Source organism: Physcomitrium patens, chromosome 6, assembly GCF_059467195.1.
Source record: "Physcomitrium patens ecotype Gransden chromosome 6, ASM5946719v1, whole genome shotgun sequence".
Taxonomy (NCBI): domain Eukaryota; kingdom Viridiplantae; phylum Streptophyta; class Bryopsida; order Funariales; family Funariaceae; genus Physcomitrium; species Physcomitrium patens.
Window position 1 is genome coordinate 17,809,679 of NC_143415.1, and position 27,561 is coordinate 17,837,239.

A 27,561-nucleotide genomic window follows, 5' to 3' on the forward strand; every position below is an offset into this window, starting at 1 on the left:
CATTGACCTGCTCAAACCAAATTTTGATGAATTGTATGAATTCATTGAGCTTACATACTTCATTTGCCTCAACCGAATCAAAGGGAACTTCAAATTCCTCATGTCTAAACCGATACATGATTTGTGATTCCAATGAAATATAAGTTCCATTGACTGAGCACTTCACAGCTCAAAATTCTGTCCAGGAATCCTTTACCTACTAGCATTAAGTGAGGAATCAAAAGCTTGTTCTGAATGGTTCGTGTAGAGAGAAATGATTGATTCACTTCGGGACTTTGGCCACCCAAGTGTCTCAGTAGATAGCTTGTAGATTGTACTGCTACACTGCACCATCAACAGATGAGATTAGTGATGACCGCTCTGGATCCGACCGTAAGGCTTCATGTCTCCAAGGGGCATGATTGCCACTTCGTTCGTGACTGGATCTATTGAGAACTTGGGGGGAATCATTCTCTTCAGGAGGGTGCTCAGCCTGTAGATGTGATAGGCAGACTTGAACAGCGTCGTGAACTCTGACAAAGTACCACGATTCGCCAATCAGGTCAGGAATCTCTGCCTTGGCTAGGGTTTCCATTACTCTGGGACTTGGGTTACAAAGCGCCATCTGTACAGCCCAGTTTACAAGCTTCAGGAAATCATTTCACAGATGTCGATTAATATTCACAATACATTGACTGCAGAAAAACAGTAACTTGGAGAGCAAGAATTAACAACCTGAATTTGACGGGATTTATACTCGTGGTAAATTTCCTTGATGGCGTGAATACCAGTGGAGTCGATATATGTCACCGCTGCGCACCAAACAATCACAGAAGTTTAAATAAGTACTCTCCACTCAATAACATTCTAGGGTGATGATTTGAACTCTTCATTTTACCAGTTGTGAATGGATGGCTTTACATGAGAGCAACCTTAGGAGAGTAGAAACTTACGAGACATCTCGATGATGAGGAACTTGATGCGACCCACATCATAGCCCTTGTTTGCTGAAACCCCAGTATGAAGTTCGAACTCCCGCAACCTGTAAAGGATGCCCCAAAATCAGAAGCGAATGGAAAGGTGCACTGAACAGGTGTTGAGTCAGGTGGGAGAGGAATAGACCAGTACCTTTCTTTGATAAAAGTTATGTTGGCGAAGTATATTGGAGAGTCAATTCGAAGGATGACAATACCATGGTAGATGAATGCATCAGGATACTGTAGTACGTTGCGGTACACAGTGGTACCCGGCAATCGGCCGAGGACAGCTGCATATCAAAAACAGGACTAAAAAGTTACCAACGTGTTGTGAAACATTCTCCGAATTGTCAGACTTACTAATTCGGCAAACACAAAATGGTTGATGTGAGACACAAGGAATATGTTAAGTACAAATACATTATTCTTTGCACGCTTCTTGAGAATTCAAACAATGACGAGCTTACCCATGTGAGGATTGGCCGTCTCGTAGATGACAAAAACAAGCGACACACCCACCTGGGACAAGAAGCAAAATCAATATTCCGTTGTAATCCTGCACCTTCACGCTTTGGTCACGAAGACATTTACACATATTGGGATACTGAAACGGATAAGCATAGGAACTTTTAATGCACACTACATAATGTTTTAGGATACCTTACCCCAACTAAAACGCCAACCTCAATGCCAAGAAAAAGCGTTAAAGTACTAGTAGAAAGCCAGAGAAGAAAGTCCTTCTTGTCCACTCGCCACAAAAATATTGCCTCATCATAATCAACCTGCAGCGTATTACATCCACACTAACAAGATTTGACTACAAAGGTGTAATAAAATTAAAAAATGATCGCAACCTCACTGCGAGATAGTTTCTAGGGTAATCATGGTTTTGTGTACCAGGTTAGAAGATATACCAGACCAACAACAGCAGATATGACAATAGCAGCCAGTGCACACTGCATTCAAGAAATTAAGCGCATTATGAGTTATTGAAAAACAACACAAATATTTCAAGTACAATCATCTTTACAAAGCTGAGAAACATGATAAAATTATGCAAAAAATATTTCTGCCTATCATGAAAAATTAGCGACTTCCTCTTCGTCTGTTTAAAACAATACGAATAAACTTGAGAAACTAGGCATTCTGAAAACGGATCTTGAAGATACCTGCGGAATGTCTGCAAAAAGAGGTGTGAGGAAAAGTAGGGACGAAGTACCGAGCAGGCCCATAAAGAGACCTGAAAATCCGGTTTTGGCACCAGTTTCCTGCATAACAGCAGACCTGGAAAAAGATCCTGCAATCCGCAAGTGTAAAAGTAATCATTTGAGCTAAGAAGCAAGCGATGAATTTGGAAAACTTGCCAAAGAAGTCTAAACATGGATATGTTGCTAACTAATCTCCAAAGCATTTTCCTAATGAAAGGGTCAGAGCATACGGAAAGTTGGAAATGCTACGAATGAACCTTTCAAGGGTATTGACCTTGTGCGAAGTATGAGAAAGCAAAAGAACTCACGCACAGAGCTAGGGGATTTGCAACTATAAATTCAGAAATTCTTGATTACTCTCATTTGTGACGCCTAATACAACAACATTGACAAACCTGTGGTAGGATACGCAGAGAACGCAGAGCCAAGCAAGTTGGCCACTCCTAGTCCAAAAAGCTGCAGGACATCGACATAAACAATTTACTAGTCTACTTGGTATTGGGATGTAAAATTCGACTAGAAGAATGCAAATAACATACTTTATATCTTGACCTTAAAAGCTCAAATTCAATCACTAAATTGGCAATTATGCATCTTTTGCTGTTTAACTATCAACAAGTCATCACACTTCGTGTAGAATTCTCGTTAAGTTACTCTATTTCAGAATTCAAGTCAGAAACAGGATCCAATTAGAATCACGAAAAATCCTTCGATCTTTCAGACTGCGTTGGTGCAGTCTTTTTCATCAGAAATTAGGGGAAAAAAAAAAAAAAAAAAAAAAAAAAAAAAAAAAAAACATACAGTTAAACAAAACCACCTTCAAGGGCGAAATTCGATTTGACCAGAAGCCATCCACTTTCTCAATGCGTAGAGGATTAGGTTTTGAAAATCTGTTATCATTTGACAAAAACGATTCCACAAAAGATAGTTTAATTATAAATTTCAGTCATAATGAGCCGTTTTTATTTACCTCTTGGTTAGAATCAATCTCATAACCATTTTTAGCTGCCAAAGCTTTAGCAATTCCTACCGACTCCTGCATACGCCCATTCAGAGAGAATTAGACATGAAAGTAATCACATAGTAACAGGACTGAAAAGAGCTGAATGAACAAGGGTATGCTCCACGAACCAGGATAGCAACACCACATATAAGAGCTGCTGTAGGCATTAGTTGAACAGCATATGAGAAACGATAGTTCAAAGAGAATCCCGGAAGCCCTTGCGGTATTTGACCAACCTGCAGTATTCAACAAAAAAGAAACGTTGGGACGAAATCATGATGAACTCTAGCGCTAGCAAAAACTGGCATACCCATTAAGCTTGGACCACAGAGCTCACCACGCTTATTGATTGAGGATGGTATAGCTTGACGAAAACGGTGCCACAAACGACAGCGGTCAGAGGCCCTGCTACACGGAGCATTTGCAAGTGCTTGTAGGTTTTGCCCTATATCATGCACATCAAAAACAAAGCAAAACCTCATTCACTGAACAATTGAAGTTGACCTACCCAGATTTGTACACAGGATGTGCAGACTGTACAAAGCACAGTAACCATGATATCAAACACGAACAAGTTGAAGTAAGTATCAGATATTCCACTTTGTAAAGGGAACAAAAAAGAAAGAGTGCTTCAGGACTTTATAGGCTCGAGGTGCTCACTAGATGCTTCATAACAAGGAGAACCGCGAGGAAGAAGCAACCCATAACGAACGATTGCCATTTGAACTGCAAACACAGCCACCATTTCTAGTCAACGTAGTGCGAGAAAGACACGTGCGTGTGGAAATGAATAACTGGATGAGTGTCCACGTGCTCACACTGAACGATAAAGGTAATCCCTTTCAAAAGTTGTACTATCATATCGTGCATACGACCATAATGAATCTGAGACCTATGATTTGAGCAACTCACCTGCGACCAACCAGCAATAATACTTCGAACAAGAGGAATGAACTTGCTGCCGGTAGTGACTTCGTACCCTAGAAAATCCTTGATTTGTGAAAATCCAATGATAATCGCCGCCCCTGTCGTGAACCCTGAAATAATCGAGTGACTGATGAACCGTATGAGCCAACCTAATCTGCTCCACAGAACCATCAGTTATCCTCTTTTCAAAACAGAAGCAAGTTCACCCTCTCCACGCTCAAGAATAATAACCAGTGCTTCAATTTCAATAAGCACTTTTTTCCAAAATGCACCTAGATAACCTAGTCATGGCCAGTGCAACACAGGTGATAACCACATAAAACATACTCTACCTACTAATTAAATTGGATTGCAACAACACACTTCCACAGTACGTGATGTATACGATCATCCTTTTAGAGCTGAAGAAATCGAAGGTTACAGGAAGAAAAAAAGTAAGAAATAACGAAGTACCTGGCTAAGCCCATGGCGCACTCCAACAGTCCAACCATAAGTGCAAGCAGAATTGCAAGCTCAGTATATTTTTCATCAGCACCTTCTTCGGAACGATCCACAAAAGGTGATAATCCATTTGTCACCAACAGTGACACCAAAGCTACGGGACCAATAGCAAGTTGTCTAGAAGAACCGAAGAATGCATACGTAAATATGGGAATAAATCCTGAATCTGAAAGACGAAGTAGATATACACTGATTCAGTTTGCCAAACATTTGAACACTGACCCGTAGAATAAACAATTTAAGAGAACTTAAAGCAATAACGTTTCAGCAAAAGGATACCTCAAAGAAGGCGCACGAAATCTAAACTTACAAAGACCATAAATAGGGTGGAGTCCAGCAAGCTTTGCGTAGGACATTGCCTGTATACGCAGACACAAAAACACGATAAATATGTATGGCTGAAATAAACGTTTGAATGATCCGACATTCTCCAAACTCTTCCATCGACCACGGTTAAGCTGCGATTTGACATGGATTTCTAAGCAGTTCTTATAAAATTGTTGTTAAAGGGAATTCTAGTTTTCCAGATTCTACCAAGGACCATCTAAAATACTCCTAACTATTTTAAATTGTAGAAAAGGTGAACTTAATGTTTGCTGAAAAGCTTGATGCGATTCCAGATTCTTACGATGCAACTAACCTAAGTGCCTCTTAGAGGTTTGCGCTATGTGAAGTGGGAGAAATAGAAGTGCAGTTGGTGTCTACAAAATTCGAAATCAACTAAAACTTCCGCATCTTGTGAAACAATCTATTCTCAGGTCAGTACTGAATAATCACAGCACTGAAACTGGGATACCCTAAAATATTCGAATGGTGAGAATTCTCTCAAAGCAACTTAAATAACGCAGTCGCATTCCTGGAGTGACTTATCTACAATTTGAACTTCACAGTCATCCACAGAACAAGTTACCTGTGGAACAAGCATAGTGCCCACGGTAATCCCAGCAACCACGTCCGCTTTCAAGTGATCGCGCCAATCGTAAGCCCTCATCCACACTAGTGAGGGCAACAATCTTTCCAGCCATGTCCTCTGTTGGCCAACTCCTAGTAAACTACTCACCCTGCCATGCCTTGTGGTGGAAACAGGGGCAGAAGGCGAATACAGGCCATGCGCATGCGATGAACCCAATTGCGAGACAGGTAGAATTTTCACATTCCTGAAGGTAACATTGCTGGAACTTTCTGGCTGCCTCTTCGGCTCTTGATCTGAGCCTGACGATGATAAGGCGGTGATGTCAACGGCACTCCCCGAAGCATACATTGTGTGCTAGCAACTACACACTTGACTCTGTACTGGGATTCTCTGTGCCTCTAGTTTCATAGACCTTCTCCGAGCTTACCAATTACACGATGGAAATAGCTACGATCGGGAGTACTATGTCTGCAACAACGTTAAAACAAAGTCTGCTAGTTCGTAGAAAATTTTGACTAACCAGTCACTAACCTCAAGATCAGACGAGTCAGAGGGGTTACGACCTCGAGCTCATCATGGCTAGATAATCCTCCTCTCTCAGAAACCTCAACTCCGCACAATCGCGGCGCTTCAACCGTAACCCCAATCAATTGAAGCCTTAAATCAAGAAACAGTGCATTGTGCAAAGAGCCCAATTCACCTACACTCCGACATGACTGAAGGAACCTACAACCAACTAGAGTTAATTCTCCACAAATCCAACCCTCCACTCCAGCAAGGTTGCGTCTCTCTTGCAGCGAAACCTGCCTTACCCTCATCCAAAATTTCTCTCAACCTCGTTTCACAACTCAGATAAGCAAGAGAGGAATTCTAAATCTACTGTTGCAGGAGCTGCTTCCAGCCCCAATCTAAACATGATTGCTGCTCGACAGTCAAAAGATTGACCTACAACGACAACAAAACGACTCTACTTACTACCAAGAAAAGCGCAAATCGAGAATTAATCAATACAACTCATGGCATGCTACGTAGGCCTTAGCGTGCAGCTATGAGAAAACTGTAAACCGCAAACAGATTTGTGTCTGCAGCACAAGACACTGCGGGAGGGAGTATATTCTGTTCATGAAGATGAGACTTCCAGGTGCATTGAACGTGGTCAAACAATAATATTCGGAGTAGCCCGAGGTGAGATTCGGAAGCGACAATAGACGTGTTTAGTGAAAAGACGGCTCAGTGCAACTCAGTTGACCGAGATTAAAAAACAACACAGAATCGGCAAATTTTGTGCGACACATGGCGTGTTACACGCGCGAGAGATGTTCGAAGAGCCATGTTCGTGTTTTCTGAGACTCTTTCTTTGTGCAACAGCTGGATCTCTTTTCCCGGGAGGCTTAGAAGTGTCATCCTCAACGCAAATTCCCCAGTTTTTTCGACGTAAAAAACCTCAAAATCGGGCAGTAAGAAGGGTGTTGAAACAAAGTGACCATCTGGGTCTTCGTTATCTGTCCTTGCGTAGGTTTGTCATGCGGGGTAGGTAGTGCTTTAACTCTGAATCTAACGTTTCAACCTAAGGATTCTAATGATTGAATGATGCCAAAATTGTGAGGATTTTCTCAGTTAAAGCCTGCCATGCCACATCTAACTAGGTCAGAATGAATTAGTTCTCAGTAACATGCACTTCTCCAGAGCTAAGGAGACTTTACTCGATTTTCTTTTCCCCCTTGACAGAAAGTAAGCGAGTTGCTCGATGATACGAAAGAAGAGGCGGACTGGGAATTTTTTATGCATTTTTTTCTTTCAAAGTAAATTAAAAAGGAGAAGATGAGAAAAAGAAAGGAATGACTTGGAAATGAAAATTACAATTTCATTTGGTAAAAGAGAAGAGAAAGGGAAGGTTGGCCAAAGCCCTGAGTCACAAGTCCTCTTGTCATCACGGATTTGTCCTGTATCGTCTCGGCGGAGGTGGGTTGTGACAATGCTTGCATTGTTGGTGAATGATCTAGAGCGTGCGAGACTTGGGTTTTTGGTTTAGTGGAGTTTGCGAGGACCTCAGCTGCAACTGGGATTTCTCTGTAGCGGCTTTTCTTTCTCCTCGTGAACTTGGGCTCACCCCACCATGGTTGCTTTTTGCCAATTTTAGAGGGGAAGAATCCAATGATTTGTAGGCTTCTCAATTTATAGGAAAGGGTTTGTGAACTGTCGCTGACGGAAGCACTCGAGACAATGAGATTTGAGTACATGCTGTGGATCGTTGTTTGCCGAAGAGGCTGGCGAGGGGAATAACGCTATCATTTTGGGTGAGCAGATCCTCCATCGGGGTTCGGAAACTTATGTAGCACTATTCGGTTTGTATTGAAATAATGGCAAGTATCAGGGATTTGACGCAGAAGTTCCGGGAGGCTGTGCGGGCTGCAGCAGTTGCAAATAATTATGATGAGGTAATGGGGAGGAATTCGAACTATCATTTTTTGTAAGCTTTTTCTGGAGCAGTCGGCATATCGCTACTCTTATCTGACCTAACTCCTTGGACCATCGATCCGTCTCCGATGGCCTACGTTTGATTGTTTAGTGGGCTTGATCGAGATGAGACAATAGGCAAATTAGATTAGGGTACCGTACGAATGTCCTCACTAGAGATTTGTTTCAGATTTGGCGATGATGCTTCTTGTGGTTGTTCTACTCTGTCCTATTTTGAGTCCTTGTCTACTTGATTTTTTTTGCTGCCACTCCTTGACCATGCTTTATTGGTGCTTGATGCATCATCCCATTGTTGCCTTTTGATATGCTTGCATCCAGGGAAAGTTGGCGAAAATCACGTCGTCTCTCATGCTGCATTCGACCCCTCCCCGCTCGACATTTTATCTGACAGCCATTAAAATTGTACGGAATTTTAGTGTTCTTATGAACTTGAATTGACCTATTGTTCATAATTATGTAGAATCAGATGATACTTGCGCAATTACTGATTTTGTTTGTGAGAACACCTCTCAAGTTTCGAGTTCACTGGACTGGATCATGATGAACCTGCGGACTATGGATATATGAATTGTCACAGGCAGAGAGTATTCGAGACTTGCAGAAATTTGTTGCTAGTCATGGGAAGGATTATGCGGAGAAGCATCGGAGCACGGAGCAGGATCGTGATAGTATTGAAAATGAGGTCAGATGTTTTTTGGATGTAAACGTCGTCACGGCTCTTTTGCGTTTTCTTCAACAATTCCCATTTTTTGTGCGCTTGTGCCTTGCTTACAATAGCAAGAATTTAGTAGGAAATAGTGCATAATAATCCTGAATCTATTATTATTCTGGCAGGTGGGTTTGTTTGTGAAGGCTTGCCGAGATAGTATTGAAGCCCTAAAAAATAGCATAGGTATGGAGGAGAAGAAGGCATATGGTTCCAACTGGCTACAAGCCTTGGGAAGAGGATCCCCAAATACAGACTGCATCGCTCATCAACACGGTGTGGTAGGTACAAAATCAGAGTGTTCTGTTGCATCGCAGGCAGACTGTGAGGGAGGGCGCCAGTGATCATGTGATAGCTAAGACTCCTTTACTGTTTCAACTCTGTCAAGGTTTTTTTATATGTCCCCGATAGCTGTTGGTTTCTCACAACATATTCACAGTTGATATAGACAGCTGAAAAGTTGGACTGGGCGTTTGTGTCCCTACCAAAGGTGATGAATAGGTTATTTTGAATTGGTGGATTACAGGTGTTAATTCTTAGTGAACAGCTCCATGCAATCACTGAAGATTTTGATAAACTAAGGAGTATACGGTTTGAAGAAACAGTCAGAAAGAAAATGCACAAGCGTCGCAAGGGTATCGAAAATTTGCCCCCTCCTGAAAATGTCCCCGCTCCTGCTGCTTATAATGATGGTTATTCTAATGACTGGCTCAAAGAAGAACCAAGGATGCTGGAGAGTAGACAACAGTTAATGGATCAAGAAACCGAAGCATTGCAGGTGCACCGATTTCGTAAAGATGAAACTGCTAACTGATAGTCATTGCGATCCTGATATGAGTTTGGTTCATAGAATCGTTGTGGTTACGAAGTGCAGTTATTTGTTTAGATTTTAACACAAGCCGTAAGCGGAGACTATTCTGTGGCGTATTTGCAGCGACTGGGATATTTTCTGTTTACTGTTAACTTCTTAGGAGTCTTGATTAAATTTCTCACGCCAGTAATGTTGTATTTTGGAACAGCAAGAGCTTACAGAAATGATGAATATGACTCAAGAGACAGAAAGGAAGATGATAGAGCTATCTGCGTTGAATTATCTCTTCTCTACGCATGTCCTTCGTCAAGCTCAGCAAATAGAATCAATTTACATGAAGGTATTGTTTTCTATCATTATTTTGACGGATCCCAGTAAAAAAGTACCATTTACTATGCAAACTTCTGCAAGTCCACTCAAAACCCTACACATGAAATTTTGACAATGGGATTCTGGACTGGTTTCTGAGGATATTATTTCAATAGTTAGTAGACCTCATCCTCCATTTGTTTTCATGACTCCAGTCATCTGTTATCTGATGGAACGGCAAGCCCAGTCATGGTTACTTCATCGAAGTTAATTTGGTTTATACTTGTGAGAATAAGAAGAGAGGTTCTTATCTAATTCGGATTTAGGCATGATGTATCGAGGAAACCAATGGTTATAATTGCTAATTCCAATATTGTGCTTGCACAGGCAATGGAAGCCACAAGCTTTATGGAGAAAGGTAACAAAGAGCTAGCCAAAACGCAACAACGCAACAGTAGTAGCCGCCTTTACATTATCCTAATCTTCACCGTCCTTACAACTACTCTTCTCTTTTTGGACTGGTATAATGGATGATTTTCTAGCCTATATGATTCAGAGATTGATGTTTAGAGGTTTGGTTTTGGGAACGTGGCTGTAAATAAATGATGCAGAATATGATGCGAAATTGGTCCCATGAACATGAGGTTATTATGTGATTGTATTCTAATGAGAGGCGCCTCGCTCATCTAGCATTTACAACTGTGGGATGAGCAAGCAGTCAGGGTAGAATTCTTACAAGACCTAGCTGAGCTCGAGATGGATGCATTTATGAAATACATTAAAATGCTTGTTGTGTAGTTCCTCTGCAACCTGTTACAGATGCATGAAGCGTGGAGAAGTTGGGGAAAACTGCCAACTCTACTGTGCTAGTGTTGCGAAGCGAGGTCAACTCACAAATAACATGTGAGAAATCAATCTAACAATGAATTCTAGAGTCTTCAATCAAAGCAGTCGTAATTCCTCAAATTCTGCAATTCCATTCCCCTTGTACCCAAAACAGAATATCAGCACAAGTTTCAGTGACAATCTCCCCTCTCAGCGTTGTTTCTCGATGACGATCAGCATTAGCAACGATAGCCCTTGCTCAATTTCTCATAATAGTCCCAGTGCAAAACAAAATCTTCCGAAAAGCTAGTTAGCTGGCCCTGGGAGGTAGAGAACCAATGTATGAGGGTCCGAAACAAACAGTAGGGTCAAGTATTTTGGAACCATTTATCCTCCAAATAAAAAGAACCTACGTGCGTGTTGAGCCAATATGAGATTGTTTACTCCTGTTATGATAGCCTTGCCAGAATTAAGGTTTTTCTTGAATAACTGATATAGTAACAGTTTATTACTGTCTCGTGGTTTTTGGCGAATTCAAATTCAACATTTCATAACCAATTGACAGTGTCCAAAACTTCCTCTTTGGGTTTGGTATTGGAATAGGGCTCATGAGTTAAAATGATAATTTCTCGAAAAACAGGAAGAGTGGTTATCATCTGAAAAATATTCCACTTGAATTCAGAAAGCTACACATATAGTACCATCCCCATTCTGACCCTTGAATTCAGCGTTGGGGACGCTTCGAAGAGAATCACGATAAGGTTGCCATAAAGGAAAAAAAGGAGAATTCCAACTGCTTCCATGCTCTCAATAAACTGGCCTCTTGTTCACACTCTCGATTTGCAGTGCATTGCATTCCAATCTTTGGGGCCATGGGGACCAGCTCTGTAGTATCCACGATTCCAAATTTTCATTCCAGTATCATCATCGCTACCAGCTCGAAGAATGCTCCCGATGGTGGCATGTCAAACGCTATCTGTGGGAAGGTGGAAGTGGGTAGACGAGGATTTTTAAATGGTTTGATTGCTGTAGGAGTTGGAGGTATTTGTGGAAAAGCAGCTGTGGCGGAGGAGATGCCAATTCCTGAAGTGGGGTTGCTAGATGGCCGACTTCGAGGGTGCGATGGACGGCCACCGTGCGTGTCCACATCCGCGTTTCGGAGTCCCAGTCGATTTATGGCGCCCTGGACTGTGAGTCACTGAATGATAATCGCTATCCCCCCCCCCCCCCTCGTTGTGTTTGCATTCCACGAAATCGATGCCGAGAATCGAAAGGAGGGGCTTCTAATTGGGTTGGGGGATTCGCTAAACGGGTGTTATCGTGTAATTGTGGATGTGCAGTATCTTGGAAGTCAAGAAGACTCCTATGATGCTCTCAAAAGAGCCTTGGCCCGAATGGTGAGGTACCTTCGTAATCCTCTCACCGAGTATTGTTGAATGTGTAGACATTCCTTTTAACCTGAATCACTGAACCTGCGTTAAATCCTCAACTCAATCGATTATTATCATCAATTCTACAAGTTAACTCTTTCAATTTGGTTGAAGTTGAATATATGGCTTCGCCTTCCGAATTGCATAGGGTGCACAAATAGTGAAGGAGGATGGACAACGCTATGTGTACGCTGTTCTGCAGTCTTCCACAAGCTCAAAGGAAGACGTAGATGACCTTGAGTTTCTCTTCAAGGTAACATCTCTTAATTCTAATAGCTACCCATCTGCGCGTTTGCTACTTCGTCTGCAAGATTGATCGTTGCTTATCCATGGTTTCCAGATAGTTCTCTGTTGAATGCAAAGCTACTATCTATACGCATGTATATGTTAGCCCAGAATTTAGATGCTCTTTGCATTGAGAAGCGGCATTGCAAGTGTTGGCAGGGGAAGGTGGTGTGCTATAGGTCGGTCTCGCGAGTGTTCATCCCTGATCCTCCCTTCTGTTGGTGGGCTGGCTGCATCAACGGTATCATTCTTCTCTGAACGCGACTCTCATCATTGCTTTGAACCTTAGTGAGAAGCTTTCCAGATGAAAGGAGAATCATGTAAATACTGAGAGATTGCATGTCCTTGCTTCAATCTGGATGCAGGGCCGAGAAACCGAGGAAGGTTGGAGAAGCTGCGAGACGATCTTGGTTGGGTGCCCCTGGAGACTGATGAAGACAAAAATTGGGTGCCGTTGCTGTTGCATTGAATCTGCATCCTCGAACTACACAAACACGACCATCTGGGTCTCATATAGAATTGGAAACAGTCTCCTGAAATGTGCCAGGTTCGCTGTTACTACCAATTACCGATTTACAGCCAATTACATGTTATTGCAGGACACAGGAATTCATAGCTGTATTTGTTGATAGGGTGTCCGTAACATCCTTTTGGAATCCTGAACTTTTTCTTGATTATTAGAATTCGAATGGAATAAAATTTACCATGCTTGTTTTATTTTAGAAAATCAAATGAATGCGTTAAATTTCAACTTCATTTGATACAAAGAAAATCATTTTTGCATGACTTTATCTTTTCAGTATGGATAAATAACACTGCAATAAAAATCTTTCTTTAAAAAATGAAAGACTGTAATAATATTTCTGATTATGTGCATTTAGGTTTGTTCCCTGTCTGCAATCAAAAACTCACATCGCAAATACACCCACATCTTGAACGGTAACGTTCAATCTTATCAGTCACTTCAAGCTACTCGAGATAATTTTTATAAAACATGTGTCCTCAGAGCTTTAAAAATACCATGTTTTGTAGACGTTTGAATTGCTAACATTCCATTGTCACATTACAAAGTTCCTTACAAACAATATAATTACTAGTTTAGCATTATCATATGGATCATATAGATTTTCTGACATTGCATTATGGCTCATAGATTTTATTCCCTACTGAAAGAACCAGGTACTTTTGACCACTTATCAGTCTGTGCATATTCTATTTACATAAACATATGAACAAATACACGTCTACAAGTGCTTTAGCATACAAAGAAATAAAGTGTTTAGAAATGTTGTAAATTACAAGAAATACAAACTTTGATAATTTTCTTCTTCACAAATATGTAGAGAATGAGACTGTGTGTGTGTTGGTCAAATTATGGCTTATAACATAATAGACTGTGGTGTACACAGCCAGTCACAATGCCAAATCACGAAGAATAGTTGACAACTAAAAAATAAAGAAATTATATTAATTTCTTAGTGCAATAAATTAACGTCGTTCACAAAAATTAAGAACTTAGCCATAAAGATTTTCATTAATCAAAACAACGTCACACTGATAAAAGAAGAGAGTGATCTCAGTCAAAAGGACCTGCAAAGGTATTATTTTTACTGTCAAGCTCTACAACAGCTCACGCAAGGGCTGCTCGTTCCTTCAGGAGCAGAACCTTCATCACGCGGCGATTCTTTATCGCTTCTTAGTCTCCTAAAACTGGTGACATTCACCGACTGCATGCAATTGTGACGAGGTAACTTGAGATTCTCACTTGTTGACGCATTGCAACAATCGCTCTACCGATCAAGGTGAGGGTTATACAGGAATTTATCTACCTCAACAAACATCATAGTGGTTTTTAACTATGGACGTTTGTGTTTTTCATGAGAATCATGCCACAGGTGAGGGCATTATGTCCCAAATGTCTTTGGCGTACTCGTGAATAGTCCTGTCACTGCTGAAAGTGTAAGATCCTGCAGTGTTCATGATCGACATCCTCGTCCATCTCTGCAACCACGAGATGACACCAGTCAGGCATGATGGATAGGGGTTATGAAGGACTGCTTTTTCTAAATGCAGTTACGGAGAAAACAGGGAGTGATGAAATGGGCAATGAGCCTTCACCTCCTGGTCTCTGTATGCCTCGTCAACTTTGTCTTGACATTCAATGTAGGATGGGAAATCGTAACCAACTAGGAAGTAGTCTCCTCGGCCATAGCCGGAGTTGCCTTCTAGAGCGCCCAAAAGCTCACTGTAATCATAGTCGCCGAATGCTCCACTTCTAATGAATTTCTTCACCTCCTCAAACCTTGGATCCGGCACAAACTGACCAAAAAACCCAGCCACGTTATCGTTAAATAGAATTCAATGCTATAAACAGCTTCTCACCCTAAAAGCCTTCGCACACTCTGTTGGTCAGGTTGGTACAATAAAACCAATTGAAAAACATCAGATGTAGATTCCATCAAGTAGATAATCTCCCAGACCATACCTTGCCAGCCTCCCGGTCTGCTCTCAATCCTGCAATTTCTGTTGCCCTTGCTCCGAACAAGAAGAAATTATCCTCGCCAACTTCCTCCCTAATCTCGACATTTGCACCGTCCAAAGTGCCAATCAAGACACACCCATTCATTGAGAACTTCATGTTGCTTGTTCCACTGGCTTCCATTCCCGCAGTACTGCAGTCACATCTCAATCATGGGGTCAGACACGATCATCACTCACTAATCTACCAAGCTGGTACCTACCAGGAGTAGATAAAATCAAGATTACGGTCTGCCGATTTTTGCAACTCTATACCTGATGTGCTGTGATAATTCACTAGCAGGGATGAGAACCTCCGCAACGCTGACGTTGTAGTCAGGAACCATAATGACTTTGAGTAAGTCTCCTATATCAGGGTCATTGTTGATAGTTGCCGCAACATCTGTGATGAGTTTCACAATCCGCTTGGCTTGCCAGTAGGTCGCAAAAGCCTTGCCACCGAACATGACCACACGAGGAACATACTTAGCAGCCCGCTCCTTGGGGGTCATCTTTTTCATATTCTGGTACCGGTAGATGACGCCCATGATGTTGAGCAGTTGTCGCTTGTATTCATGGATACGCTTCACCTGCTCTCCAATAAAGGTAAGAGGAGAGTTACAAGCCATCTCAGAGGATTCTTATAAACATTTCAGCACTGCGATTTAGAAAGATACACTATTAGCGACAAATGACGACCTCATTAAGAAACGATATCTAAGTTCACTCTGCCGACAGATACCTGAATATCAAAAAGTGCATTGGGATTGATTGTGTATCCAGTTTTGGTTTTGATGTACGCAGCCAGCTTTTCTTTCCTTGCGATCTTGGCTTGTACCCAGTCCTTTTGCAGCTCCTGGTTGTCTGCAAACTGTACCACCAAATAGAAGCCTCAGAGATGCATGCACAGTTGAGTACCATTTGGAGATATTAACAACTGAAGAAAAGTTGATAAAAAAAAAATGTGTAGAGAGAATGGCATACATTACGAAGGCCGGCTAGTTGCTTGGTGTCAAGTACCCATTCTTCAGAACCCAGCCACTTCGTAATGACTGCACTCAGTTCAGGGTTGCAGAAGTTCAACCACCGTCTTGGTGTCACTCCATTCGTCTTGTTCTGGAACTTCTCAGGCCAGATCTGCAGAGAAAACCCGTCTTGAAATGTAAGAATGCATGGGTACCACACTAAACGCATCAGAACCTTGACGTCACATCAATATCACATCAACATCACAGCAACATCACATCAAAGGCCATGGGAAACATATATTACAACATCAATTCAATGAAAATAAGTGTGGAGAGAAGTACTACTACATCCTACTCTTGAATGAGGTTCCCAAACCTTTCCAATCATTCTTGAAAATATTACAACATACCTTGTAGAAATCATTAAAGACTTCTTCTTTCACAATTTCACTGTGAATTGCAGCAACTCCGTTTACTTTGTGCCCAGCAATCACACACAAGTTGGCCATTCGAACTGTCCCTGCAAGTTTCTGAGGGGCAACTTCGACATCCACCTCTTCCTCCTTTTCCTCCTCTATTACCTTCTTAACTGCTGATTTAGCGGTTCCTACAAGTTCCTTCACTGCTGATTTAGCGGTTCCTACAAGTTCCTTAACTGCTGATAGAAAACTTTTTCCACCATCAACTTTAGTGGCTGGCTCTGAAGTCTTCTTTACCTTTTCCTTCTTGGGCTTTGGTGGTAGGAGGGATTGAATTGAACCGGGAAGATCAATGTTCTCAAGGATTCTCATGCTGGCAATCTTAGCCTCCAATTCTGTCTTGTCCACCTTGCTGGCAACAAACTTCATAAACTGTTCGTCAATAGTCTCAATGATTTGAACGTGGCGCGGCAGCAGCTTCTGAAAAGCGATCAAAGGCCACTTCTCCAATGCTTCAGGGAGAACAGTGTGATTTGTGTATGCAACCGTCCTGTTGAAATAGTATAAAGAGTTAACTCACAATCCTTGTGAATCAATTAGACTCATCTAAGCGGCCAACGCAGCATACTCGAAAGAGTGACATCAAGGAGATAACAGACGAAGATAAAAAAAAAAAAAAAAAAAAAAAAAAAAAAATTAAACACTTTTAGAAACCTTACGCTTGTGTGATTTTCCAAGCTTGATCCCAAGACAGGCCTTCTTCATCGATGAGAATCCGCAGCAACTCGGGCACACACAGAGTGGGATGCGTGTCATTCATCTGGATGGCCACCTTCGTAGGGAAGGCATTCCAGTTCACTTCACCTCCCGACCTCTCCTTGAAGCGTGCAATAATGTCTTGGATGGAAGCTGAACAGAGCGTGTACTGCTGTTTCAGCCGCAGCAGTTTGCCTTCTTCAGTAGCATCCCCAGGATACAGCACGTAACAGATCTGCATCGCCCAATACGGTAATCAGTAGGAAGATGGAACAATAAAAAACCAAACAATACAGAACTAAATATTGATAATGGTTTGCTTACTCTTTCAGCGTTAGCCTGCGCTTCATCAGCCTTGCCATAATCACCCGAATTGAATGCTTCAAGATTGAAGTCCTCGGCTGAAACCCTGGTGGACCACAACCGCAAACTGATGGTATTCTTGGTGCGGAAACCCGGGATTGGCACGTCGTAAGCTAATGCACTCACATTCTCACCTCCCACCCATTTTTTCTTTCCATCTTCGGAATCGACCACCTCGCCAAAGAACTTGATGGAGTAGGAGATGTCGTTCCTGGGGATTTCCCAAGGGTAGCCTATCTACAACACAACAAGAGATATCCGAAGTGGTAAGCTTCCCATTCCCAATCCTTCATTTCCAGCAAACGTAATAGTTCGAACAACGCAAGCCACTCTCACCGTCTGCAAGTTATCTTGTACGTTGCTAGACGGCAAGGAGGACTTGCTCATTCACAAAAAGACAATCTTTAATTCAACAAAAGCAGCCATTAATTCACCTTTAATTCATAAAATTAACAACAAAGAGAAAATTGTGACCAAGTGCCACAATTTATGAGCTACCTCCAAATTTGGAAGTCAACTGACTCTCAGAATTTGCGGCGTTTCAATTTAACATCACCATAGTTATGCACTAACACCATTCCTGAAAATCATTAAGATAAAAGGTTCGATGCAATGTTTACCTCCAACCACTTCTCACATTGTTCCTGCTGACCTTCCTTGGTGATGGTCTGCTGGAACAAGCCATACTTGTAGCGCAGTCCGTAACCCCACGCGGGATAATTAAGAGTGGCTAACGAATCAAGGAAGCAGGATGCCAATCTACCCAAACCACCATTACCAAGAGCAGCATCTGGTTCCTGCTCTGCAACAGCCTCAAGATCATGGCCAAGCTTGCGGAGAGCTTCAGAATAAGCGTCCTTCAGCTCAAGATTGCCAACAGCATTCAGAAGAGCTCTCCCCTGCACAAACCAAACATTTTTCACGATTCTATGATGGAAACAAAACCAAATATGCAATCATCACTGAAAAGTAACTATGGTTGCTCTGGTGATTGTCTGGTTCGGAAGTAGATCTTCAGATGAGGTGATCTACTGATATGCCAACCTGCAGGAATTCCATGGAAAGGTAATGGATAGTCTTGGCATTTTCCCGGGTGAAGTGCTTGTACGTCTCGTTCCATCTCTGTATCAATGTATCTCTTAGACTCTCGGCTGTAGCAACGTATGCTTGCTTTAACTCAAACTTGTAGGGCGAGAACGACGGTGTAAATTCCGCGTGGTACTTAATATTGCTGGCAATTGCATTTGGGTCAGTCGACAGAGGGTTGGCCTTCGGTAGAATTTCTGTTATATCCAAAAACCACAGCGACAACTCGAGAACGTCAACAGAGCCACGTAGACAACAATGGCCGTAGCCGCAAATCTACAAGCTGCAACCTGAAAATTTCACTTGCAATTTTGGTTCACAACCCGTCACGACTGGACTTTCTGCTGAACAAGGAAGGAAGAACCTACCAGTTTCCGCATTTTCAGAAACTGAAGTTTCAATCGCTCTGGCCTCACAAGTTCGCTTTCTTTGTGGCGTCCGCTTGAGAGCTCCTGTCACATATAACGGCAATGTTTAAGCTCAAACCTTAACATCGATCCGATCCACACAGAAAACTTCACGACGACCTACCAAATTTTGCAGAGGGATAAACTTGTGCCAATAGTTGACTGCCATTGCATCAATAATCCTGGCATACCCCACTCTTGACCTATTACAAGAAGGCAAGCTACGAAGAATTCACCAGTTAACTTTACAAAAACCCAGGAAAGAGTATGAAGTAATTCTGTACCTGGAACAGCCAGAAGTCTCAGGCTTCTCGTGTTTCTGTACAGATTTTAACCAAGTTGAAGTATTTGATTAGCTTCTAAAAATAAATCCTAATCAAGCGAACATGACGTGCATCACCCTTCCGTGTTTCTTTGAATTGTTCGAAATTAACCAGTCACTCGAATTTCCACCCAACTATCCTTTAAACACCAAATTTGTAGTGAACCAACGCTACTAACTTCTCGTTGAGGGGACCAAGAGCAAGGACTAAACATAGATTTGAGGCTAACCTGGTGCTGAGGCTACCCCCATGCCACCAACAGACTACGCCACGAACTGCACTAACGACTTCTACACGACCCAAATCATGCAACCTGGAGGAGATCAATTGGGATCATGTGCGGAATATGCAACAAAAACAAGAACAGGAGACAAGATGAATGGCACGCTGAAGCCCTCGACTCAGGGACAAGACACCGATCGCAACTCACGTCCGCAAACGGCTGGCGCTGGACAATGCAGGCTTGGGGGTCGTAGCCGCTCTTGGAGAAGTGGTGGGGCGCGAGCACGAGGCTGAGCTTGACGATGGAACCACCGTGAGGGACGCCATCACTGCGAATGATCTGAAACCTCTGCAACAGCAAAGATGTCCAACCAGCACGGCTGATATCTATGAAGGACTTATACCAAAGGAGAAGAACTTGGGATCTTTACTATGTTGGACGCATTCCATTCTGTGCATAATTTACTAGGCCTGGCCTTGAAGAAAATTACGAAGCGGCATGCTGTAGGAGTCAATTATGGAGGGTTGTCGAGTCAGATATTATTTGGAAGTCCACACTGTCCAGGAACTTGAAAATATCAAAATGAATATCAAAATTGCGGTGCGCAGTGGACCTATATGCGTAGACACAGACTCCTAGTCGCAAAGAACATGTTGATGACACCACACTGGAGGAGATGCCCAGATTTGTAAAGGAAAAGTCGAGAATCCGCCAATATACACTTCACTTCTGATGGTTCAATTTCCTTCGGACGAAACAACTCCAGCGCTGAGTAGAGTCTGCGAAAAAAGACGGCACTGGCTAGTGTCTAGGGTGGGATCACACTTTGTCCTAAGGAACTTGTCACAAAAAAGAGAGTGGTACAAATTCTTGACCCAGTTCATTAATTATATTTGGCCAATCAGCAGGTTGCTAGATAAGACGGTCATGCACCTAAATTTTATTTATCCCAAAATGGTTCACTAGATAAGATCATTCCGTTAAAAGAAGCTATTAATCCACCGTTTGGTTTTTGAGGAGTCTAGTAACGGTACGTTAATATACTGAGGGTGAGTGAATGTTTTTCTTAGTTGGAAAATATTGACAAAGCTTCTAATTGTGGATAGCCCTGTAAGTTATGTTGACGAGATTTCACAGGAAATCTGGGAAATGAATTTTACTATTACGATGCATGTCAAGTGGACCACGGCAAGAAGTTGCAGGACAGGAATATACGGGAGGGACACTTCAGACACATGCATGCTATATTGGTAATATCAAGGTTCAAACAACCCATAATTTGCGAGTCATTTTTTAACATCAGAAGATCGTTACATTCTGTGTAAACATCCGTATTGATGCATGCAACTCACCCTAGGCAATGTGTCAAAAATGTTACAACTGGCAGAGATAAGTCTGCAAGTTAATCGCCTACTTTCTAGAAAGTCGAGCCCTGGTTATATCGATGGCTGCTAAAATTTCTGGCATCCTCTGATATTGAATGTCCTCCTAAGAGGATCAGCCCTAAATATGTGGATTGGGTGAATTGAACAATGTAGTCGAGAGAATGGTACCATCAAGATAGAGGTAGTTATTATTTTGAAACCTATTATTTGTATGCTGCGTGCATGCCAGAGTGCAAATACCTTACGGTTTTCCCACTCTGTTCGGAGAAACAGAAGACAGTCACAGTGATGGATTTACGTTCGATAAGGATACTAGAATCCTCTACAGTTCTTTGTTTTCTTTATGTTGCAAATCAATAAAAGTCTTTCTCTAGTAAACGCGAGCTTTTGGTGGGAAGGTCTCAACCTCGTCATCCAAGGTGTTCATGTGGACTGGACGATAGTCCAATTTCACCCTGTTCTCATCCCAAAATCTGCACAAAACCATGGAAGATAGGTGTGCTATAGATCAACAACAGCTAACAATGCTGAATCAACAAGGCAAAAGAACAAGCATCTCACACCTCAGTGAGCCATGCACTACATATTGTTAGACAAAGGAATCAGCAGTGCATTCAGAAACCCGTGTACATACCCAAGAGTGTGTTTCATCCACTTCTCGTCATCGCGTACCTGCATACATGTGGAGTAGAGGAATTAGCACACATCAGCAAAGCGATGAATGGGCTAATATCTGAGAACCAGATATCAACATCACTCAGACTCCGCATTTAGAAACCATGTTGTTTCACTGTTAACAAAGGATGCTGATATCTCGTAAAATTTTGATCATACTGCCGAGTACTTGTATTCTTAAAAGAGAAAAAGGTTCAGGAAACTCACCGAAAAGTCCTCACGAGCATGAGCCCCACGACTTTCCTTGCGGGCCTCAGCCGAGTGCATAGTGATCGAGGCATTAATCAAGAGGTTCTCTAACTCAATTGTTTCGATCAAGTCAGTGTTCCTGTTAAATAACAACTACAGATGTAAGTATATGCGTTTTGAAATTGAGTACATAAACTTCAGAGCGAACTCAGGTAGATGAAAAGACGCCTTTTGTAAATTTCAGTCTCCCAACCTAACCGACGTATTTCTTTAAGGGATACTACAAAAACAGAAGCATGCACATACCAAGTTAGACTGCGATCATTGATCTTGACGCGAGAGAAAGAATCCACGGTTTCATCAATCAATTTGCAACCTGTTTTAAAGCCCCAAATATCCGTTAGCTATACACCAAACGTAGTTTGCACTCATTGGTAAATGAAGATGCACTCGATGGAATCTCCATGCAAATGCACCACAAATACATCTACAATCAAGGCAAGACAACTGAAAAATTCACGCACATATGAAAAATTTCTGAGAAAACATAAAACAGAAGTATGCAATCAAAAAGGCACGCACCTTCCTCCAAAGTCTCCTGAGTCCGAAAGACAGCAGCATTATTTTGCATGGTACGCTGCATTCTGTTACGAATTTCTGATGTTGGAAGGTCACCGTTAGCATATCGCAGTTTGTCCAACCATGCAATGGTCTTCTCTCCAGCATCCTTGGGCAGCTCAGGCTGGGACTGACCTGTTGACAATGAAAATTTATAGACATACCTTCCAAAGAAAATCACTTGAGATGAATTCCAAGATACTGCAAAGTACTGGTATACAACACAACTAAAGCCAGGAAAACAACCATCTCATGTGTGATAGGAATAGCAGCAAAGGTTACTGCTCAACTAATTTCATACCAGGCTTGAACTTTTCGGCTACTCGATTTGCACAAGCTCGTCCGAATACCACAATATCGAGAAGTGAGTTGGCTCCGAGTCGATTGGCCCCATGAACAGAAGCACATGCAGCCTCACCAGCAGCCATCAACCCGGGAATCATACAATCCGGATCATTACCTTTTTTCGTCACAACCTGATCCAAAGTAATTCCACCGAGCCCGAAAGACATTTTCTATATCAAAACTTTAGGCTCAGAAACAAAGCACATTACAAAGAATCCAGATCCATGAATTTCAAGAGCACCACGATATCCCGTTATAACGCATGCAGCTTCAAAGTAACAGATCCGTCAGATCCCACGATTCAGAGCGAGACATGGATCAGGCGTATTTAAAGAAATACAACGATCATAGCAATAAAGTGGTCACCTCGCCATGGTGGTTGGTAGGGATACCACCCATGTTGTAATGTACAGTTGGTAGAACAGGAATGGGTTCCTTCGTTACATCTACACCAGCAAAAATGGCAGCAGTTTCCGAAATTCCAGGAAGACGTTCCTTTAACACTTCTGGGGGCAAGTGGTTCAGGTGAAGATAAATGTGATCCTTTTCAGGTCCTGAAACAGGGACAACATGCCACCTCAGAGACAAGATGAAAATAAATAAATAATACCACGCTATACAAATATGTAGGACAAAATTTTGTGCACGTTATATAATATCACTTAGAAACCTTACCAACACCACGTCCTTCACGAATTTCCATTGTCATTGATCGTGACACAACATCTCGAGATGCCAAATCCTTCGCAGTTGGCGCATATCTTTCCATAAACCTCTCTCCCTCACTGTTTCGTAAGATGCCTCCTTCTCCTCTAGACCCTGATACCAAATATCAGTAATAATGGAAGAATAATCACTTCAATCAAGGTTATACTCTAAACTTATTCTTCTGCTGCATAAACAAATAGTATCGTTGTCAACGCACTCAAGAGACTATAACGGAAGGAAAGTAAGAATCACAATAGCAGACTCACCTTCGGTGATGAGACAGCCAGCTCCATAGATTCCAGTTGGGTGAAACTGGACAAACTCCAAATCCTACATTCAAGAATAAGATAATCGAAGCACTTTCAACATCAGTTCCCTAGAACAAAACAACACACTCTGGCAGTAGGGTTTAAATGTGTAGAAAACCGCATTAAACAAGAACAAAAAAAAAGTTACGGTGTAATACGAAGTCATGTTATATGTACATACAGTTGTCTCAGACTCGCAACAAAATAGCATAAGAATGAAACTCATATTTCTGTGCAATTTTTCCATACAACTAAAATATCTAAAACCCTAAGATGTCTAACTCGCTACCTGTAGAGGCAAGCCAGCCCGAGCAGCCATGGCATTACCATCGCCAGTGCATGTATGCGCAGACGTAGCTGAGAAATATGCTCGTCCGTAACCCTGACATCAAATGTACGTCAAATAAAAATAAATACTAAGTTATTTATCAAGAGGGAGAGGAAGAAAGCAACGTATCCGTTAATTTCATGAATATAGAGTTAAATGATGTACAACGAAAAACCATACTCTCAGCAACTGTGATTTGAAACTGAGCTGTAAACCCATATATCAAACAACCCACATCACATCAACATTTAGAGACTAAATGAAAAGAGAACCATACCCCAGTTGCAAGAATCGTATTCGCTGCACGGAAGCGGTGAAGAGTACCATCCTCCATGTTCAATGCAGTCACTCCTCTGCAGGCACCTGAAACAGAAGCAGGCAGACATTAACAGCTAGTGCAGACCAACCAGAGACTCGCACTTCGGACAACACAAACTGCAATGTCATAAACAGAACCTGAGGTAAGTCAATGACGAAATCGCGAGATTAATAATGATCTGGAGAAACCACCGAAGCAGCCGAAACGAAAAGCCCGTTGCGAATCAAGATCATTCGCATGCAAAAACCACAGTTTACACAAATTGACCCAAAAACAGGCAGGTCACCGATAAAATTAACCAGAAAATAAATTCCATATGAACTAGCGCGGAACATGAGAATCACATCATACCTTCATCATCCATGATCAGGTCAAGAGCAAAATACTCAACAAAAAACTGAGTGTTATGCTTCATGGCTTGACCATACAAGGTGTGAAGCATGGCATGCCCAGTGCGATCCGCTGCAGCCGCACATCGATATGCTTGACCACCTGTACTAATAAAGATTAATCAGTGTCTTTTTTGGCTCTTTCTATTCAGAAGGTTGCCAGTCAGTGAGAACTGATAAGTGGCAGATAAATTTAACTGAATGCCTCCAAACCTAGTGTCCCAAGCACCAAAAGTTGCCGCAAGGCTATATGTATCAAGTGAGAAAAACATAAAGATGAGTGGTCCTTAAGAAGATGGCATCCAACAATCACATCATCCATATTTGAGAATTACCTTTCCCAAAATTCAGGCTCTGACCCCCAAAAGCACGTTGGTAGATCTTCCCTTCCTCAGTACGCGAGAACGGGAGTCCATAATTTTCTAATTCAATGACCGCCTTTGGAGCTTCCCGACACATGTACTGGATGGCATCTTGATCACCTGAAAGAGCACAAAAACCACAGAATAGAGATTTATTAACAAAGTCCAGCTAGGCAATCGTACATAAGAAGTGAATCCGTAGTTCAAGAGCAAGAAGTAGCGGAGTACAGACTTACCGAGCCAATCACTGCCTTTCACAGTGTCATACATATGCCACCTCCAATCATCCTCAGTCATGTTTCCCAAGGCTGCATTAATACCACCCTACGGACCACAAATTTCAAAGCAGTTACTGCCCAGAATTCAAGCGACGAAGGAAAGGGTACAGCAGCACCCCTAGCTAAATCAGATTAAAAACAGCATCAGAACTGCTCTTAAAAATTGCACCAATACATTTCGCACGACCTACAGCAATTTAAAGTTGAAAAGTAATAAAGTTTTACACAAGCGTAACAATTTTCCAATTACAAGTAAAGCAGTGCTGAATAACAATTCTCGTTGGACCCCGTATATGGGACATTCTAACCCCTCCATTCTAAAGAAAGTCATCGAGCTGAATGCAAAGTTGTCGATTATTAGCCAAGGTTTTGCAATGTACTCCTAATAATTTCAGAACCTCGAAGTCAATCCATGTAGTCTACCTATGCATAGCGACGGGTGTATGTATATATATATATATATATATATATATGAACATATGTCTTGAATAGCTGACATAATGAGTTTCAAAGATCAGTGCAAGTGCTGACGTTCCGATCAGTCAAAGACAGAAATTAACGCATAATCAAATTTCAATCAAACAAGGTGAATTGGTTTCTACCTGTGCCGCAACTGTGTGAGACCTCGTGGGAAAAAGCTTTGTGATACAAGCAGTGTTGAATCCGCTCTCGGATAAACCAATGGCTGCCCTAAGCCCAGCCCCTCCCGCTCCAACAACAATGGCGTCATATGTGTGGTCCACTAGCGGATACGACTGCATGGAAGAAACAATTCACAAACTTCAGAAACTACACTCTCTTACGGGAGAAAATAAATGCCATTCCATATCGCGTTACAATACTCACCTACAGCCATAAATCAGTTGTCTGTTCAAAAAATTAAACTAAACATTAAACCCTAAAGAAACTGAACCCAGGGCTAAACTACGCATTGCAAATTCACCTTAGCATCCACTGCTAAACCACGCCTCGGCTGCTGAAACCGCCTTGCTGCCACCGCACCATTCTGCTCGCGCAACAACCGCCTAGTGGCAGACCCCGATTTCTCCACCACCCGCCTCAACATCGTAGTTCCACCAAAACACCGCCACTCCCTCTCCTCTTCCTCCTTCTCAACACCTTCTGTCTTCTTACAATCCTCTAAAACCCTCCAAGCTCCTCCTCCCCTCCTACTCCACCACCTTCAAGCACACAAACCAGAAAAAAAAAAAAAAAAAAAAAAAAAAAAAAAAAAAAAAAACTAAGCCACGGACACTCCCCCGATCAATCCCTTCCAAAATCTCCACTCAGCCGCAGACTGCTACGCGCAAATAATCACCGCAACCAATTATACCAATCAAAGCAGGAAAAACGACGAAGATCGACAGAGCATCTCGAGAAAAGCAAACTTCATCAAGCACTGCTTCCTAACACAAGAAAATCCGCAATCGGAGAACGAAAAAATTGTAAACAAGTGCGAAGGAGACAGAAGTAAGCAAGTAAGCAAGCAGTAACTGAAATTGAGCAAGAATGTGAAGAGTGAAGGCGGCAAGTAGAAGCAAAGTAGCAGAAGGGAGCTGCAAGGAACAGAGTGTGATAGAAGAGGATGAAGATGAAGAAGAAGAAGGCGAGGTAGGGAAGGAAGGAAGGAAATTGGTGCCAGTGCGATCCTCAGTCGCCATGTTCCTCGGAGGAGGAGCAGGCCAGTCCACGTCAGATCGGGGTGGCCAGCCTGGAGGGGTCGCTTGGACCACGTCGGCCTGTCCGACTCAGCACCTGCCACGCCGTTCTCCCGCCAGTTTAGGGCCTTTCTGTTGGTGACGTAGGCTCGAGAAAGATATTTATTCTGGTGCGGTGGCTTTTTTTCTTTAAACTCTCTCTCCCCGAGTTGAACAAAAGTTGGTCACTGTAACAAAAAAAAAGAATTTATATGCGTAAAATTTGTATTTGATTCTTATATTATTTAATAAAATATTAAACATATAGGATTGCCTAGTGTAATGGGGGGAGGGGGGTTTTCCATGAGAATTTCCTTTACATGTTTCTTTCTCAAGTGTAAATCTTTCATTGAATATAATATGTGCCCCAACATATTTAGTTGAATTCTTTTTGGGTAAGAATCAGAAAAGAATCATGTAATGATTTAGTATGAACAAAATTGTAGCTTGATATATTCTTAAGTAATGAATTCCAATTTTCAAATGATTATATATTCTTAATAATAAGGGATAATGAATTCAAGTTTGTTACGAAAGTAGCTTAGA

General features: G+C 42.0%; 5 protein-coding genes across 6 annotated transcripts; 2 read left to right on the forward strand and 3 right to left on the reverse strand.

Moving 5' to 3' along the window:
• Nucleotides 1-2: 2 nt before the first annotated feature.
• LOC112283657 (sulfate transporter 4.1, chloroplastic) lies at nt 3-6,725 on the reverse strand. Its single transcript, XM_024522689.3, has 17 exons — nt 5,506-6,725; nt 4,906-4,954; nt 4,548-4,761; nt 4,080-4,248; nt 3,828-3,893; nt 3,505-3,612; nt 3,296-3,403; nt 3,135-3,200; nt 2,560-2,620; nt 2,126-2,253; nt 1,871-1,912; nt 1,622-1,738; nt 1,424-1,475; nt 1,108-1,246; nt 933-1,021; nt 715-791; nt 3-604 (listed from the first exon to the last, which is right to left on the reverse strand). The coding sequence occupies exons 1-17, from the start codon at nt 5,854-5,856 to the stop codon at nt 320-322; spliced, it is 2,121 nt and encodes a 706-aa protein (XP_024378457.1). The 5' UTR covers nt 5,857-6,725; the 3' UTR covers nt 3-319.
• Nucleotides 6,726-7,329: 604 nt separating this feature from the next.
• LOC112283661 (syntaxin-81) lies at nt 7,330-10,450 on the forward strand. 2 transcript variants are annotated; one of them, XM_024522699.2, is made up of 8 exons: nt 7,330-7,470; nt 7,814-7,946; nt 8,305-8,388; nt 8,564-8,668; nt 8,821-8,973; nt 9,219-9,470; nt 9,712-9,843; nt 10,200-10,450. In XM_024522699.2, the coding sequence occupies exons 2-8, from the start codon at nt 7,869-7,871 to the stop codon at nt 10,344-10,346; spliced, it is 951 nt and encodes a 316-aa protein (XP_024378467.1). In that variant the 5' UTR covers nt 7,330-7,470; nt 7,814-7,868; the 3' UTR covers nt 10,347-10,450. The 2 variants fall into 2 exon arrangements, with proteins under 2 accessions (XP_024378467.1, XP_073390888.1); XM_073534787.1 differs by lacking the exon at nt 7,330-7,470 and having other exon boundaries at nt 7,483-7,946.
• A 1,041-nt stretch (nt 10,451-11,491) lies between these two features.
• On the forward strand, nt 11,492-13,069 carry LOC112283662 (uncharacterized). Its single transcript, XM_024522702.3, has 5 exons — nt 11,492-11,827; nt 11,978-12,034; nt 12,216-12,320; nt 12,512-12,593; nt 12,718-13,069. Exons 1-5 carry the CDS (start codon nt 11,510-11,512, stop codon nt 12,819-12,821), a joined length of 666 nt encoding a protein of 221 aa, XP_024378470.1. The 5' UTR covers nt 11,492-11,509; the 3' UTR covers nt 12,822-13,069.
• Nucleotides 13,070-13,859: 790 nt separating this feature from the next.
• On the reverse strand, nt 13,860-20,183 carry LOC112283656 (alpha-glucan phosphorylase, H isozyme). Its single transcript, XM_024522688.3, has 14 exons — nt 19,622-20,183; nt 19,153-19,187; nt 18,830-18,913; nt 18,420-18,658; nt 17,996-18,274; nt 17,337-17,612; nt 16,976-17,247; nt 16,248-16,806; nt 15,854-16,006; nt 15,612-15,740; nt 15,146-15,459; nt 14,838-15,024; nt 14,471-14,671; nt 13,860-14,353 (listed from the first exon to the last, which is right to left on the reverse strand). Exons 1-14 carry the CDS (start codon nt 19,738-19,740, stop codon nt 14,237-14,239), a joined length of 2,964 nt encoding a protein of 987 aa, XP_024378456.1. The 5' UTR covers nt 19,741-20,183; the 3' UTR covers nt 13,860-14,236.
• A 482-nt stretch (nt 20,184-20,665) lies between these two features.
• On the reverse strand, nt 20,666-26,894 carry LOC112283658 (succinate dehydrogenase [ubiquinone] flavoprotein subunit, mitochondrial). Its single transcript, XM_024522690.3, has 16 exons — nt 26,262-26,894; nt 25,921-26,073; nt 25,277-25,364; nt 25,014-25,160; nt 24,641-24,781; nt 24,248-24,333; nt 23,932-24,024; nt 23,601-23,664; nt 23,302-23,445; nt 22,993-23,180; nt 22,583-22,757; nt 22,246-22,416; nt 21,970-22,039; nt 21,682-21,802; nt 21,434-21,471; nt 20,666-21,272 (listed from the first exon to the last, which is right to left on the reverse strand). Exons 1-16 carry the CDS (start codon nt 26,382-26,384, stop codon nt 21,170-21,172), a joined length of 1,905 nt encoding a protein of 634 aa, XP_024378458.1. The 5' UTR covers nt 26,385-26,894; the 3' UTR covers nt 20,666-21,169.
• Between the last annotated feature and the right edge of the window lie 667 nt (nt 26,895-27,561).